General features: G+C 41.5%; 2 protein-coding genes across 4 annotated transcripts; one reads left to right on the forward strand and one right to left on the reverse strand.

The window, feature by feature from the left end:
* Positions 1–1069: 1069 nt before the first annotated feature.
* LOC112218913 (vesicle transport protein GOT1B) lies at positions 1070–4253 on the reverse strand. Of its 2 annotated transcripts, XM_024380154.2 has the most exons (6): positions 4065–4253; positions 3636–3727; positions 2828–3006; positions 2443–2524; positions 2107–2169; positions 1070–1965 (listed from the first exon to the last, which is right to left on the reverse strand). In XM_024380154.2, exons 1-5 carry the CDS (start codon positions 4087–4089, stop codon positions 2131–2133), a joined length of 417 nt encoding a protein of 138 aa, XP_024235922.1. In that variant the 5' UTR covers positions 4090–4253; the 3' UTR covers positions 1070–1965; positions 2107–2130. The 2 variants fall into 2 exon arrangements, with proteins under 2 accessions (XP_024235922.1, XP_024235921.1); XM_024380153.2 differs by having other exon boundaries at positions 1070–2169.
* An 82-nt stretch (positions 4254–4335) lies between these two features.
* Positions 4336–16072, forward strand: LOC112218914 (UDP-xylose and UDP-N-acetylglucosamine transporter). Of its 2 annotated transcripts, none has more exons than XM_042301814.1 (10): positions 4336–4538; positions 4761–4874; positions 5022–5124; positions 5270–5319; positions 5572–5653; positions 5878–5938; positions 6841–6950; positions 7656–7731; positions 11412–11487; positions 14792–16072. In XM_042301814.1, the coding sequence occupies exons 1-10, from the start codon at positions 4462–4464 to the stop codon at positions 15042–15044; spliced, it is 1002 nt and encodes a 333-aa protein (XP_042157748.1). In that variant the 5' UTR covers positions 4336–4461; the 3' UTR covers positions 15045–16072. The 2 variants fall into 2 exon arrangements, with proteins under 2 accessions (XP_042157748.1, XP_042157749.1); XM_042301815.1 differs by having other exon boundaries at positions 4359–4538; positions 4765–4874.
* Positions 16073–16125: the final 53 nt, after the last annotated feature.

The following is a 16125-nucleotide window of genomic DNA, read 5'->3' on the forward strand; positions in this document are numbered from 1 at the left end:
TTAGCTTCTTAACTGTCTTCACTGGTCCCTCATTCGCTTCTTAACTGTCTTCACTGGTCCCTCATTAGCTTCTTAACTGTCCCTGGTCCCTCATTAGCTTCTTAACTGTCCCTGGTCCCTCATTAGTTTCTTAACTGTCTTCACTGGTCCTTCATTAGCTTCTTAACTGTCCCTGGTCCCTCATTAGCTTCTTAACTGTCTTGGCTGTCCCTGGTCCCTCATTAGCTTCTTAACTGTCTTGGCTGTCCCTGGTCCCTCATTAGCTTCTTAACTGTCTTGGCTGTCCCTGGTCCTTCATTATCTTCTTAACTGTCTTGGCTGTCCCTGGTCTCTCATTAGCTTCTTAACTGTCTTGGCTGTCCCTGGTCCCTCATTAGCTTCTTAACTAGTCCCTCATTAGCTGTGAACTGGGTATCATTATATCCCATTGTGCGCTAACTGTGAACTGTCATTATTACTGATACACAAAGTTCCTCCACAGGGTGGAGATATCCGATTCAGATTTAAAAGCTTGTAAGTTTTTTTTAAATTGGAGGGGGGGGGGGAAACTCTTCCCTAAATTATGGACAGTATCCATGCAGTGATGGGGAGAATCAACATTTGATCTTTGACCTCTGAACTTTCATTAGGGCATACATAGAAAACAGTATGTATAACCTGTGTTCACTGGATTATCCCGCTTATTGTTCCTAATTATACATTTTACGAATGAAAGGGGGATACCTAGTCAGTTGTATAGGGAAAGGGGGATACCTAGTCAGTTGTATAGGGAAAGGGGGATACCTAGTCAGTTGTATAGGGAAAGGGGGATACCTAGTCAGTTGTATAGGGAAAGGGGGATACCTAGTCAGTTGTATAGGGAAAGGGGGATACCTAGTCAGTTGTACAACTGAATGCATTCAACTGAAATGTGTCTTCCGCATTTAACCCAACCCCTCTGAATCAGAGAGGTGCGGGAGGCTGCCAGAATCGACAATCCAATTTAAAAAGCAGAATTTCCGGTTATTTTAATCTACATTACTGTCATCTGAATTACATGTGTCATTAAAACAAATTTGTCTGACAAACAGAATTTTAAAAACATACTTTATTTCAAGCATGTATTTACAAAAGATACTGTACATTGAGTAAAACATCTCTCTGACAACAAGGCTCTTAATACATTAAATAGAAAGTGACTTGTAAAGCCAAGCTGTGAGACCAGCAGTATCTGGGCTGTAGAGACACATTTGTAGTATTGGAGGCATTTGATTTAGCTCGCGCAGTGCCCCGGGTGGGCGGAGATTTCCTGTAGGACCAATGGAATAGTCTAAAATTGGAAAATTCACCTCACACGGTGCCCTGGACGCGCTAAAACAAATGTACCCGTTGTGCGCTCAGGGCTATTTATCTACAACAGCTCCGGATACCATTCATGGACAGGTGTAGCAGGTGTGTATTCAGTGACGCTGAACATTCTGAACATTGCAGCTAGAAATAGAATAAGCAGAGCTGACGTAATTCTCTGACAATCATATCCGTTCTACACTATACATTTCTATCTGAGCGTTCTGTAACGCTACAGCCTCCAGAATAGGCCCCAGGTGTAAAACAAGCTGTGTTCTCAACAGCCGTACAAAATCTTCAGAGGTAACCCAAAAGGTAACCCAAAAACTATTTTCTTTGTGACGCTACAGGCACAACATTCCAATCTAGAACATATCTATCAATACAGAAGAAAGGTATCTGTAACAGATTCCAGACTCCTCCAAAGAGATGTCCATTCCAGTGATTGGTCCAGTCACATGTCAATCATCATCATCAGTCGATTAGGAACGGACAGTAACACAAAAAGGGCCCAATTCACCCATTGGGCTTCGAAATAAAGTAGTCCTTTAGTAACAATGTCCATCAATGGCAACCAGGTTACGAAGGCGTTTCCTTGTCGTCAAAATAAACTTTACGAAGCCAGTCGTATTCATACACCTGCCCAAAATAAGATTATATTTCTTTGAACAGAAAGAGGTTTTTGATTCACAGCTTTGACCTTTAACTTGTGTTGACCAATAGTAGTTGACCAGTAGGGAACAAAGTCCCCATTATAAACAGAGTTAAGCGATGTAATACCCTCCAATCCAAAGGTTGTCACTGTTATACCATATTGTTGCTGTCGCTGACTTTGTCCACCAACTGAAGAAGAGAGAATTTGATTATCAGTAAACCACAATCTTACCAATTCAGGGGCTGGTTTCCCGGTCACAGATTAAGCCTAGTCATAGACTAAAAATCAAGCTCAACGGAGAATCTCCATTTAAGCACTTTTTAGTCAAGGACTAGGCTTAATGTGCATCTGGAACCCCCCTGAGGACAGGCACAGTGATGAAAAAAAGCAATGAGACAAAACAGCTCAACAATTCTATGAACTTTGCCACATTACACACAGCAAATAAACGTGATACTTACTCCACTAATCCCTGGGAGGTTGAGTATGGACCCGAGGACAGGCACCCTCCTGATGAAGCCTACTGCCACTGGGAAAAAGCCCCTGGAAAAGAGAAGAGAGTGGAATATAGAGGTGAGAGACTGAGGAGGACTATCATTTAGGATGAAATTCAAAAGTATATTTCTTGATTCATCACATCCTTGGTACATCACACCCCCACCTTCCCAAAATATCAGAGGGAAGCAAACGGGAGAGCACTGGAGGAGAATATGTAAGGTTGTTTCTCCTCCAAAGCTCTCATCGCTTCCCTCTGATATTTTGATTAGACAAGGAGAGAGGAAGCAAGGGAAAAAACTTGAGATTAGCCCATTTTTTTTAACCAACTTTCATTTCAGACCAACTCACCTGAATAAGAGGAAAAATCCATAGATCTCCAGCACCACTCCAATGATGGGCCAGCCAATCAGAACCACGACCACGCCCCCCAGGAAGAAACTGGTGGCTTTAAATTTGTGTCTCTGGAAGAAGAATTTGAAGGTACGCTCCAAGCCGATGACAAAGGCTAGGCCTGCTACAAACAATATCTGACACACAAACACAGGGACAATAAATTAACAGAGGATTGGCAGTACTAGCCTGGCTGCATCCAAACTCATTTATACTGAACAAAAATATAAATTCAACATGCTAACATGCTAGTAATAAGCTTTTTGTGCATCTGGAACATTTCCGGGATCTTTTATTTCAGCTCAAGAAACATGGGACCAACACTTTACATTTTGAGTTAATATTTTTGTTTTGTGTTGCTACAGTTGTTTCACTTCAACAACGGTGAGGTAAAAGGTAGTGAAATCATTTTGGATGCAAAGCTAGTGCAATACAGTATGTCTTATCACTTAATTTAGCTATGCAAACTGCTGGAGGTCACATACCAATAATACAAGCTAGACAGGTCCTGACACGGTGGTTTGATCAGAAACCCTGACAATACTGCCGCTAAGGAAGTGTCGCCATGCATTACAACAGAGAATCATCAAAGGCCTCCACAACAATAGCTGAAAGTGTTTCTTCCAGAGAGGAAGGAGTATAGCAGCAGAAATGAGGCAGTCTCTTGTTACTTTACCATAAAGAAAGCTGGTGCACATACACACAGAGGGGAATCTATGGCATACGTCATAACATTATGATTATGTAGGCTTGGGCTGTAACTCACATTTCCAATGGCAAGAAGAGCTTTGTCAAAAAACAGGACCATACCGAAGAAGAGGAAGAACACGCCGAAGCCTGTCAACCCCATCCCGATCTCTGTGGAGCCAAAATAGATGTTAATACATAGTTAATTTACGCTTTCCATTGACATTGGATTGACACCTCCATCCATCCATCCATCCATCCATCCATATGGCACTCAGTCTGCAGATCAGGGAGATCAGGGAACTCATGAGCTAGCTACGAACTACAGTACAGATTCTTCTAACTAGCGATGCCTAGCTGCAATGATATGACTAGCATTGAAGCTCATAAAATAGGGCGATGGGCCCAACTGGTCCCATTCATTAAATTATAGCTAGCTAGAAGAAGTAGTTCACAAAGCGAAGAAACAAGCTTAAAACATTTCATTTATAAATTAAAATGGTCTTACTTTGTGAATCCGTTAGAGAGATCATTTTGGCTGCAGTGTAGCAATTGGCCAATAACTACTGCTCATTCAATAATCGTTAGATAGCCTCTAGCTGTCTCTGTTGTGTGAAGCTTGTTGACAGCAGAGGAGAAAAGCTGGAGCCACGTCTTCTGGATCGACGCATGTACGCTCAAATGATACGTTCGCAGGAATCAGTTATGCGCAGTGCTGCGTAAAAACTATCTTTATGGGAAATGTTGTTATCCTTGTGAAAACTACAATACCCATGCGCACCAATTTATTTATCTAGCTTTATCTCGTGCAGGAACCTGTGTTTACACAATGTCCTCGTTAGAAATACTCTTGAACAAGTAACGTATATAATTTTCGACAAAGTTTTTTATCGATAACTGCAAACATGAACACCATTTTTGCAGTACTTCTTGTTTTTGTTGGGTGCTGCAGCAATGTTGTGTTTCTGGAACTACTTGTAAGGTCAGTTATGAACTGAACGAATGAACTATTGACTGCGCTAGACTAGGCTACTAGCTTCCATGGTTAAATTAGGTTCAATCTTTTCAGTATGTCTGCATTCTTTGGTTGTATAGCTAAGATGATGTTTCGCTTACATTACACTAAAATATTATGTAGGCTAGCATATTTCCTACAAATTTATACGATTCATACACACTGTTAATGCATTCTGCCTTCTCCCAGAAAGTTTCCAGGATGTGGCAACATTGTGACCTTTGCTCAATTTGCCTTCATTGCATTGGAAGGGTTCATCTTCGAGACGAACTTTGGAAGAAAGAAACCAGCTATTCCAATGAGGTAGCCTAACGTCCTAATGTCTAGTTATCATGTTGTTGTCTGTCTGCCGGTCTGTCCGTCTGCCGGTCTGTCTGTCTGTATGTCTATTAAGAATGAGATGAGAAGCACAGTTTTCATTCAAACGTTGTGTTTATTTCTTCTTTCTAGCAACTATGTGATCATGGTGACCATGTTCTTCACAGTCAGTGTGATCAACAACTATGCCCTCAACTTCAATATCGCTATGCCTCTGCACATGATCTTCAGATCTGTAAGTATATCAATTTCCTTAGTCCAAATCAATTTCCTTATAGCCTAACTTTAACTCAATGTCTGATGCCTCATACCACCTATTACCATCTAAAAATATCTTATTGGTTGACTAAGTGTGTGCTTTGTGTGTTATATCTCCACAGGGATCATTAATAGCTAATATGATCCTGGGTATAATAATTCTGAAGAAAAGGTATACATCCCTGCCTAATATCTCTTGACACCCTAGAACCATTATTTTGATAGATGAATGCTTTGCATTTCAGTTGTATTAAGTGTTGCATCATGGGAATGTGTTGCTGCTTTTGTCACTATGTTGCATGCTCAGACTTCTGTTCATAATTATGAGCTTAACTATATTTTTTATAGATCTTATAGCTAATCTGGTTATCCAAACTCTGATAGGAAGGTTCTAAAACCAGGTACTGCATCTTTTCCCCTGCAGGTATTCAATGAGTAAATATCTCTCCATAGCGATGGTGTCTCTGGGTATCTTCATATGCACCATTATGTCCGCCAGACAAGTGGTGAGGTCCTCATTAACATGTTTCTGTTTAACCACACACTTTTCTTCCATATAAAGTGCATTGTGGGTTGCAGCTTCACAGTTGTGTTGTAGCAGAGTTGTTAATCAGATTGTTACACATCTACTCTACATGTTCATAGTGTACAGTGAGATCTTTAGCTCAACACAGAACAACATAATACATTGCACTGTGCTATTTAGTGACCTCTGTTTTTCCTTGTGCAGAACACAGGGGCCGAGGGCTCAGAGGACCAAGATGTTTATGCCTTCCTGCACTGGCTGCTAGGTAAGTTTGCCATGGGTGTGTACTGTTGGGTGTGTACAGGATTGATTTGACTGAGTCATCACTCTCACTCAGCCAGAAGTCTTTGTTGACTTGCATTTTTGATATTGAGATCGTTACCTGAGCCCAGACAAGTTGGGACTATCTTTTTTAACCGAGAACTGGCCACTTATTGTTTCAGTTGTTGACAGTTTTTATTTTTTATTTAACCTTTATTTAACCAGGCAAGTCAGTTAAGAACAAATTCTTATTTACAATGACGGCCGACCCCAGCCAAACCCGGACGATGCTGGGCCAATTGTGCGCCGCCCTATGGGACTCCCAATCAGCCTGGATTCGAACCAGGGACTGTAGTGATGCCTCTTGCACTGCGATGCAGTGCCTTAGCCCGCTGCGACACTTGGGTGGAAAAATGCTTGAGATACGCATGAACAACTCTAACAATCACATAAATAAACCACAAACCCATGTCAATGGGAAATGACTTGATTTGCATAAATTCTATTTGCGCCTACAGATCTCAAGTCAGAATTCCGCCCCTGGTGCATTACCTATCCAATTCCCTATTTAATGTTTACATACTAGCTGATCCCGAAGACTTCCAGGCATTGTGCTAATGCTTGATAGCATTGGTTTGTGAATCTACCTCAAACTTCCTTCATGCAGGGCACAGATATATAATGTGGTATCCACAAGTTCATCTGACTCTGATTCAAGCTAAACAAAACAAACTTCCTTCAGTGTTTGAAAGGAAATGGAACTCACTCAGCCCCAGCCTGAGTGTGTGCGTGTGCGTGTGCGTGTGCGTGCGTGTGTGCGTGCGTGCGTGCGTGTGTGCGTGTGTGGTATCAGTATCTCAGCCATGATCCACTTGATTTTCTGACCTAGCTTTGTTGTTATTCTAGGGATCGCCATGTTGACCTTTGCTCTGCTCATGTCTGCGAGAATGGGCATTTTCCAGGAGACCCTGTACAAGCAGTATGGCAAACACTCCAAGGAGGCTCTCTTCTACAACGTGAGTGTCAATCAGGGCTTAGACGATACCATCAACGCGATACTCTTTATTAACGCGGCAAGCAAACAGAACACAAAGTGGAAAATATCCCTGATGTTGTCATCCAGAGTCACATTTATTTATTTTATCAAGCTATAGCACACAATATTTTTTACATACAGCAGGATTTAAAGGACCAAGAGTTTTGTCTCCTTTGTGTTTTCATTTTTTTTTGCCTTGGAAAAAATATTGCCGTAGTGGTATCATCACAGCCCTTAGCGTCAACCCCAAACTCCTTTCTGCAATGCATTTCATACCTGACAGATGCCGTACACTTCTTCAGGCAAAGTAACTAACAAAAGTGATTGTCGTGTATCCCCTAGCAAGGGAGATTAAAAAGCTTTGCATCTCTCACCAAACATAATGCTCCACCATACAACAGCACACAGCCTAATCCTTAACATTTGCTGCAAACAGAGTTGCTTAATTGTCAGTGTTTTGTGTGCATTGCTTGATTTGTACTGTACCTCGTATGTATGTATGTCTCTTCTCTGCACATTTAGTTTCCTCAACGCAGATTACGTTTAGACCTGGACCAAAAAAACAATTTTAATGGAGATTCTCAATTGAGAATGTTTTCTAGTTGAGGACGAATCTTCATCTATGTCTGGGAAATCTACCTATAATCTCTGACATTGTAATATGTTTTGTTTGTTGCCCTCTCAGCACTGCTTGCCTCTTCCTGGGTTCCTGCTTCTGTCCTCGGATATCTACAACCATGGTGTCCTCTTCAGTCAAAGCAGTGAGTTAAAACACAGTCAAATATTTGAATGAAACATGTCAAAGTAACCTTGTTGAGTAGAGTTCCCAAGTTAAAAAAAAAATAATAATAATTTAGTTCCAGTTGGAGGATTCTATTCCTTTGTGATTCCAAAAAAAAAACTCTGGGATTTCTGAACAACCTGGAAAATTTGAAAATTAACAGAATTTTACAACTGGAATCCTCATTTAGTGTAATGAAAGGACTTCAAACCTCAATAATCTACGATTAAGTTTGTTGTTGTTGTCTCTGCTGACTGAAGTCATTTATGCTTTGTTGAATCTACACTGAACAAAAATATGAATGCAACGTGTAAAATATTGTTCTGACGTTTTATGAGCTGAAATAAAAGATTCCAGATATTTTCCAAACGCGCAAAAAATGTATTTCTCTCAAATTTTGTGCATGAAGTTGTTTACATCCCTCGTAGTGAGCATTTCTCCTCTGCCAAGATAATCTATCCACCTGACAGGTTTCGCATATCAAGAAGCTGATTAAACAGCATGATCATTACACAGGTGCACCTTGTGCTGGGGACAATAAAAGGAATGTCCAACAGAGCTGGTGCCAGATCATTTAATGTTCCTTTCTCTATCATAAGCGGCCTCCAATGTCTTTTAAGAGGATTTGGCAGTACGTCCAACCGGCCTCACAACCGCAGACCACGTTTAACCACACCAGCCCAGGACTATCCACATCCGGCTTCTTCACCTGCGGGATCACCTGGACAGCTGCTGAAACTGTGGGTTTGTACAACTGAAGAATTTCTGCACAAACTGTCAGAAACCATCTCAGGGAAACTCATCTGCGTGCTCGTCATCCTCACCAGGGTCTTGACAAGACTGCAGTTGGACTTCAGTGGGCAAATGCTCACCTTCGATGGCCACTGGCACGCTGGAGAAGTGTGCTCTTCACGGATAAATCCCAGTTTCAACTGTACCGGGCAGATGATAGACAGCATGTATGGCGTCATTTGGTGCGAGTGGTTTGCTCCATGTTATGTCCAGGTTATGGTATGGGCAGGCATAAGCTACGGACAATGAACACGATTGCATTTTATCTATGGACAAATTTAATGTACAGAGATATCGTGATGAGATCCTGAGGCACATTGTCGTGCCATTCATCCGCGGCCATCACCTTATGTCTCAGCATGATAATCCACGGCCCCATGTCGCAAGGATCTGTAAACAATTGCTGGAAGTAGAAAATGTCCCAGTTCTTCCATGGCATGCATACTCACCAAACATGTCACCCATTTAGCACGTTTGGGATGCTCTGGATCAATGTGTACAACAGCGTGTTTCAGGTCTCGCCAATATACAGCAACTTCCCACAGCCATTGAAGAGGAGTGGGACAACATTCCACAGGCCACAATCAACAGCCTGATCAACTCTATGCGAAGGAGATGTATCACGCTGCATGAGGCAAATGAATGGTGGTCACACCAGATGCTGACTGGTTTTCTGATCCACGCCCCTACCTATTTTTTAAGGTAACTGTGACCAACAGATGCATATCTGTATTCCCAGTCATGTGAAATCCATAGATTAGGGCCGAATGAATTTATTTCAATTGACTGATTTCCTTATATGAACTGTAACTCAGTAAAACTGTTGAAATTGCTGCATATTGCGTTTATATTTTTGTTCAGTGTGTGTGTACAGTACCAGTCAAACTTGGACACACCTATTATTTTCAAGGGTTTTTCTTTATTTGTACTATTTTCTACATTGTAGAATAATAGTGAAGACATCAAAACTATGGAATAACACATATGGAATCATGTAGTAACCAAAAAACTGTTAAACAAATCAAAATATATTTTAGATTCTTCAAAGTAGCCGCCCTTTGCCTTGACAGCTTTGCACACTCTTGGCATTCTCTCAACCAGCTTAACCTGGAATGCTTTTCCAACAGTCCTGAAGGAGTTCCCACATATGCTGAGCACTTGTTGGCTGCTTTTCCTTGACTCTGCGGTCCAACTCATCACAAACCACCTCAATTGGGTTGAGGTCAGGTGATTGTGGAGGCCAGGTCATCTGATGCAGCACTCCATCACTCCTTCTTGGTCAAATAGCCCTTACACAGCCTGGAGGTGTGTTGAGTCATTGTCCTGTTGAAAAACAAATGATAGAGCAAACCAGATGGGATGGTGTATCGCTGCAGAATGTTGTGGTAGCCATGTTGGTTAAGTGTGCCTTGAAATCTAAATAGAACACAGCCAGTGTCACCAGAAAAGCCCCATCACACCTCCTCCTCCATGCTTCACGGTGAGAACCACACATGCAGAGATCATCCGTTCACCTACTCTGCCTCTCACAAAGACATGGCGGTTGGAATCAAAAATCTTACATTTGGACTCATCAGACCAAAGGACAGCTATCTGCTGGTCTAATGTCCATTGCCCGTGTTTTTGCCCAAAGCAAGTCACTTCTTATTGGTGTCCTTTTAGTAGTGGTTTCTGTGCAGTAATTCGACCATGAAGGCCTGATTCACGCAGTCACCTCTGAACAGTTTTTGTTGACATGTGTCTGTTACGTGAACTCTGTGAAGCATTTATTTGGGCTGCAAATTATGAGGCAGGTAACTCTATAATGAACTTATCCTCTGCAGCAGAGTTAACTCTGGGTCTTCCTTTCCTGTGGCGGTCATCATGAGAGCCAGTTTCATCATAGTGCTTGATGGTTTTTGCGACTGCACTTGAAGGAACTTTCAAAGTTCTTGAAATGTGTTGGATTGACTGAGCTTCATGTCTTAAAGTAATGCTTATTTGAGCTATTCTTGCCATAATATGGACTTGGTATTTTACCAAATAGGGCAATATTCTGTATACCACCCATACCTTGCCAAAACACAACTGTTTGGCTCAACCGCATTAAGAAGGAAAGAAATTCCTCAAATTAACTTTTAACTTGGCACACCTGTTAATTGAAATGCATTCCAGAAGTTCTTGATTATCCGATAAATGGTTGATTTATGTGCAATCTTGCTGGCAGCAATATCCTTGCCTGTGAAGCCGTTTTTGTGCAAAGCAATGATGACGGCACGTGTTTCCTTGAAGGTAACCATGGTTGACAGAGGAAGAACAATGATTCCAAGCACCACCCTCCTTTTGAAGCTTCCAGTCTGTTATTCGAACTCAATCAGCATGACAGAGTGAACTCCAGCCTTGTCCTCGTCAACACTCACACCTGTGTTAACGAGAGAATCCCTGACATGATGTCAGCTGGTCCTTTTGTGGCAGGGCTGAAATGCAGTGGAAATGTTTTTTTGGGGATTCAGTTCATTTGCATGGCAAACAGGGACTTTGCAATTAATTGCAATTTATCTGATCACTCTTCATAACATTCTGGAGTATATGCAAATTGCCATCGTCCAAACTGAGGCAGCAGACTTTGTGAAAATTAATATTTGTGTCATTCTCAACTTTTGGCCACGACTGTATGTGTATATGTGTGTATATATATATATATATATATATATATATATATATATATATATATATATATATATATATATATATATATATATATATATATATATATATATATGATAGGAAAGAAGTGACTTTACATGTCTGTTGGAGTCTTTCTTGTAATATTATGTTGAGTTCTTGTCCTCTTGTTGTGCTGTAGCCTAAATGTAATTTGTCTTCCAGCTCCTGTAGAGGTTCCTGTGATTGGCCAGGCTGTTCCAGTGATGTGGCTATACCTGCTGATTAACGTAATCACACAGTATCCTTGATCAAATCCAATTGTATTTGTCACATGCGCAGAATACCGTGAAAAGTAACACAAAGTAACAATAACGAGGCAATGTACAGGGGGTACAGGTTAGTCAAGGTAATTTGAACATTTTGGTAGAGGTAAAGTGACTATGCGTAGATGATTAACAGCAAGTACCAGCAATGTAAAATCAAAGGGGGTGTCAATGTAAATAGTCCAGGTGGCCATTTGATTAGTTGTTCAGCAGTCTTATTGCTTTGGGGTAGAAGCTGTTAAGGAGCCTTTTGGACCTAGACTTGCCGCTCCAGTACCACTTGCCGTGCAGTAGCAGAGAGAACAGTCTATGACTTGGGTGACTGGAATCTTTGACAATTTTATTGGCCTTCCTCAGAGTCGGTCAGGGAGAGGTTGAACATTTCAGTGAAGACACTTGCCAGTTGGTCCACGCATGCTCTGAGTACACGTCATGGTAATCCGTCTGGCCTTGCTGCCTTGTGAATGTTGACAGGTCTTGCTCACATCGGCTACGGAGAACGTGATCACACACTCGTAAAAGTTATTTAGCTCGTCTGGTAGGCTCGCGTCACTGTGCAGCTCGTGGCTGGGTTTCCCTTTGTAGTCCGTAATAGCTTGCAAGCCCTCCCACATCTGACGAGCATCAGAGCCGGTGTAGTAGGATTCAGTGTTAGTCCTGTATTGACGCTTTGCCCTTTTGATGGTTCATCTGAGGGCATAGCAGGATTTCTCATAAGCGTCCAGATTAGTGTCCCGCTCCTTGAAAGTGGCAGCTCTTTAGCTCGGTGCGGATGTTGCCTGTAATCAATGGCTTCTGGTTGGGATATGTACGTACGGTCACTGTGGGGATGACATTGTTGATGCACTTATTGATGAAGCCGGTGACGGAGGTGGTATATGCCATTGGATGAATCCCGGAACATATTCCAGTGAAACAGTCCTGTAGCATCCGCATCATCTGACAACTTCCGTATTGAGCGAGTCACTGGTACTTCCTGCCTTATTTTTTGCTTGTAAGCATGAATCAAGAGGATATAATTATGGTCAGATTTGCCAAATTGAGGGAGAGCTTTGTATATGTCTCTGTGTGTGGAGTAAAGGTGATTGAGAGTTTTTTTTTCCCTCTGGTTGCACATGTGACATGCTGGTAGAAATGATGTAAAACGGATTTAAGTTTGCCTTCATTAAAGTCCCCGGCTACTAGGAGCGCCACTTCAGGATGAGCATTTTCTTGTTTGCTTATGGCCTTATACAGCTCGTTGAGTGAGGTCTTTGTGCCAGCATCGATTTGTGGTGGTAAATAGATGGCTACGAAAAATATAGATAGACTCTCTTGGTAGATAGTGTGGTCTACAGTTTATCATTAGGTACTCTACCTCAGGTGGGCAATACCTTGAGACTTCCTTAAAACTTCTTATGACTTAGATCCCGCTAACGGGATCGAAATGACAACAGCCAGTGAAAGTGCAGGGCGCCAAATTCAAAACAACAGAAATCTCATTAACATTCCTCAACATTTCTCAAACATCAGATGACACTCGTAGGACTTCATGTTACACAATACATGTATGTTTTGTTCGTTAAAGTTCATATTTATATCCAAAACTCTGTTTACATTGGCGCGTTTATGTCCAAATACCTCCTTTTTGTTTGAGCGTTTAGTACACAATCCAAACTCACGACGCGCGGGCAAGTCCAGGCGAAAGTTCAGAAGAAAAGTCTTATTACAGTTCGTAGAAACATGTCAAACTAATTATAGAATCAATCTTTAGGATGTTTTTATCATAAATCTTCAATAATGTTCCAACCGGAGAATTCCTTTGTCTGTAGAAATGCAATGCAAGCTAACTCTCACGTGGGCACGCGTGACCAGCTCAAGCCACTCTGGCAGACCTCTGACTCATTCAGCTCCCATTCCCCCCTCCTTCACAGTAGAAGCATCAAACAAAGTTCTAAAGACTGTTGACATCTTGTAGAAGCCTTTAGGAAGTGCAATTTGACCCCATAGACACTGTATATTGGATAGGCAATGAGTTAAAAAACTACAAACCTCAGATTTCCCACTTCCTGGTTGGATTTTTTCTCAGGTTTTTGCCTGCCATATGAGTTCTGTTATACTCACAGACATCCTTCAAACAGTTTTAGAAACGTCAGAGTGTTTTCTATCCAAATCTACTAATATGCATATATTAGCTACTGGGCCTGAGTAGCAGGCAGTTTACTCTGGGCACCTTATTCATCCAAGCTACTCAATACTGCCCCCAGCCATAAGAAGTTAATATTAGACATCGTGCAACAGCTGTTCATGAAAAATAGACACACACCTCCACCCCTCGTCTTACCAGATGTAGCTGTTCTGTGCTGCCATTGCTAGGAAAACCCAGCCAAATGTATATTATCCGTGTCTTCGTTCAGCCACGACTCGGTGAAACATAAGATATTACAGTTTTTAATGTCCCGTTGGTAGTATAGTCTTGAACAGAGATCATCCAGTTTATTCTCCAGTGATTGCACGTCAGCCAATAGAACGGGTGGTAGAGGCGGAAAACCCACTCGCCGACAAATTCTAACAAGGCACCGCGATCTCCGCCCACTCTATTTCCGTCTTTTCTTCACGCGAATATCTAGGATTTGTGCCTGGTCTCGGAGAAGCAGTATATCCTTCGTGTCAGAATAATTAAAGAAAATATCTTCATCTAGTTCAAGGTGATTAATCGCTGTTCAGATATCCAGAAGCTCTTTTCAGGTCATAAGAGACGTTAGCAGCAACATTATGTACAAAATAAGTTACAAACAATGTGAAAAAACACACAAAATGGCACAGTTGGTTTGGAGCCTGTAAAACTGCAGCCATCCCCTCCGGTGTCATTCTTTTACAGTATTATTGCAATTGTTTTATTTGTTTTTAAAGTACACCTAAAGACGAAACATAATGGACAGTAACAAAACATTAAGGACAAAAACCTCAGAAAAGTGTCCTCATAGGGCTTCACTCACGTCACAAAACTCTTACTTTGAAACACTTTGTGTCACTGAACACAAATGGGCATAATTGGTGGGAAATTCATCCCACTGTAAACTAAATAGATTAGTGTAGAGATTGATTTTATACAACTGTAAGAAAAGCACACTATTGCTCTCTGTATACTAGAAGACTATGAACATTCACCTTAAACATGTATGACTACATAGTACTCATGCAAGGATATAGAAGAGACCCCCCCCCCCAAAAAAGGATAACATTTTTATTAAACACATATCATCATCACCCTTTTGCAGTCCTTCACCTTCTCCTCAGATACGTGTGTATCCGCGGCGTGTTCATCCTGACCACAGAGTGTGCCTCTCTCACTGTGACCCTGGTGGTCACACTGAGGAAGTTCATCAGCCTCATCTTCTCCATCCTCTACTTCAAGAACCCCTTCACCGCCTGGCACTGGGTGGGCACTGCCGTCGTCTTCCTGGGCACCCTGATTTACACGGAGGTCTGGACTAGCGTCCGCATGGCACTGAGAGGAAAAGAAGAGCTGAAAGAGAAGAAGGCGGAGTGATACACAGCACTGACGTTTCACTCAATGACTGATTTCACTTAATTCCTTGCATCCTCTCTCCTTGCCTCATTCTCAAAACACATTGGAGAAGAAGGTCTAGGGAGGGACCTGAGACATTCTCTTCCAATATGATTGTAAAGTAGTAGAGGAGAGAGGATGCGAGGAAATGTCGAAAAGAGAAATTAAGATAGAGCCAATGTCACGAGAGGGCCTCTGGCCAGCACTGTTGTGTGTGTGTGTACTGTATTTGTTGTAAGTGTACTCCCCCCTTCTCTCTCTGCTGCAGTCGCAGTGGGACCACGTCTGTTTTTAATAGGATCATAATAATGTATTTTTTAGTAGGGATTTTCCTATTTCCTTAGAAAAGATGGCTTCCCAATAGGCTTCCTGCCTAACCCATTGTTAAAGACATCACCTAACAGTGGAGGCTGCTGAGGGGAGGACGGCTCATAAGAATAGCTGGAATGGCGTGAATGAACAGGCATCAAACGCATGGAAACCAGACCATTCCACTATTCTGTTCCAGCCATTACCACGAGCCCGTTCTCACCAATTAAGGTGACACCAACCCTCTGTGCTAGACAAACACTACAGTACCTATTGACCGAATAAGCAAAGGCAAGCTAAAAAATGTAATAAAAACACATATAATAATTATAATAAAAAATACATATTTGTCCTCTGAAGACAAAGGGATTCATAAAAAATAAAATAAGGCAAGCTATTGTGAAACTGAAACCGTACTGTTCTGTTAATTTTGTTTGGTGAAAACTGTAATTTATTTAACTAAATATGAAGTTGGGGATATTCTGATCTGTGTGTTAATAGTGAGTAGACAAACCACTTCATCAACAGATTCTGATGGGACACGAGTGAAAAGTGTTGTGTTAATGTATTGTGATACTTGTTCATGTTTTATTTTAGGAATATCTCATTAGGAAACTGTTTGTCCTATCAAAGTAGTACTTGGCAGGACCAGCAACTTTGTCATGAAAAACATCAATGTGAAAAACCATGCAAATGCATTTTTTTTTAAAACATGTTCCTACATTCTAGAATCATTACACCATCCATTCTCTAT

The sequence above is a fragment of the Oncorhynchus tshawytscha genome, linkage group LG19 (genome assembly GCF_018296145.1).
Source record: "Oncorhynchus tshawytscha isolate Ot180627B linkage group LG19, Otsh_v2.0, whole genome shotgun sequence".
NCBI lineage: Eukaryota > Metazoa > Chordata > Actinopteri > Salmoniformes > Salmonidae > Oncorhynchus > Oncorhynchus tshawytscha.

Excerpts from the sequence above, each read along its gene's own strand:
- LOC112218913 (XM_024380154.2), bottom strand. The coding sequence starts at position 4,089 with ATGATCTCTCTAACGGATTCACAAA. Across the intron at positions 3,728-4,064 it reads CTCTCTAACGGATTCACAAA|AGATCGGGATGGGGTTGACA; the intron begins GTAAGACCATTT and ends TTGGCTCCACAG. Across the intron at positions 2,525-2,827 it reads GGATTTTTCCTCTTATTCAG|GGGCTTTTTCCCAGTGGCAG; the intron begins GTGAGTTGGTCT and ends TCTCTTTTCCAG.
- LOC112218914 (XM_042301814.1), top strand. The coding sequence starts at position 4,462 with ATGAACACCATTTTTGCAGTACTTCTTGTTTTTGTTGGGTGCTGCAGC. Across the intron at positions 7,732-11,411 it reads TGTCCTCTTCAGTCAAAGCA|CTCCTGTAGAGGTTCCTGTG; the intron begins GTGAGTTAAAAC and ends TTTGTCTTCCAG. Across the intron at positions 11,488-14,791 it reads CTGATTAACGTAATCACACA|ATACGTGTGTATCCGCGGCG; the intron begins GTATCCTTGATC and ends CCTTCTCCTCAG.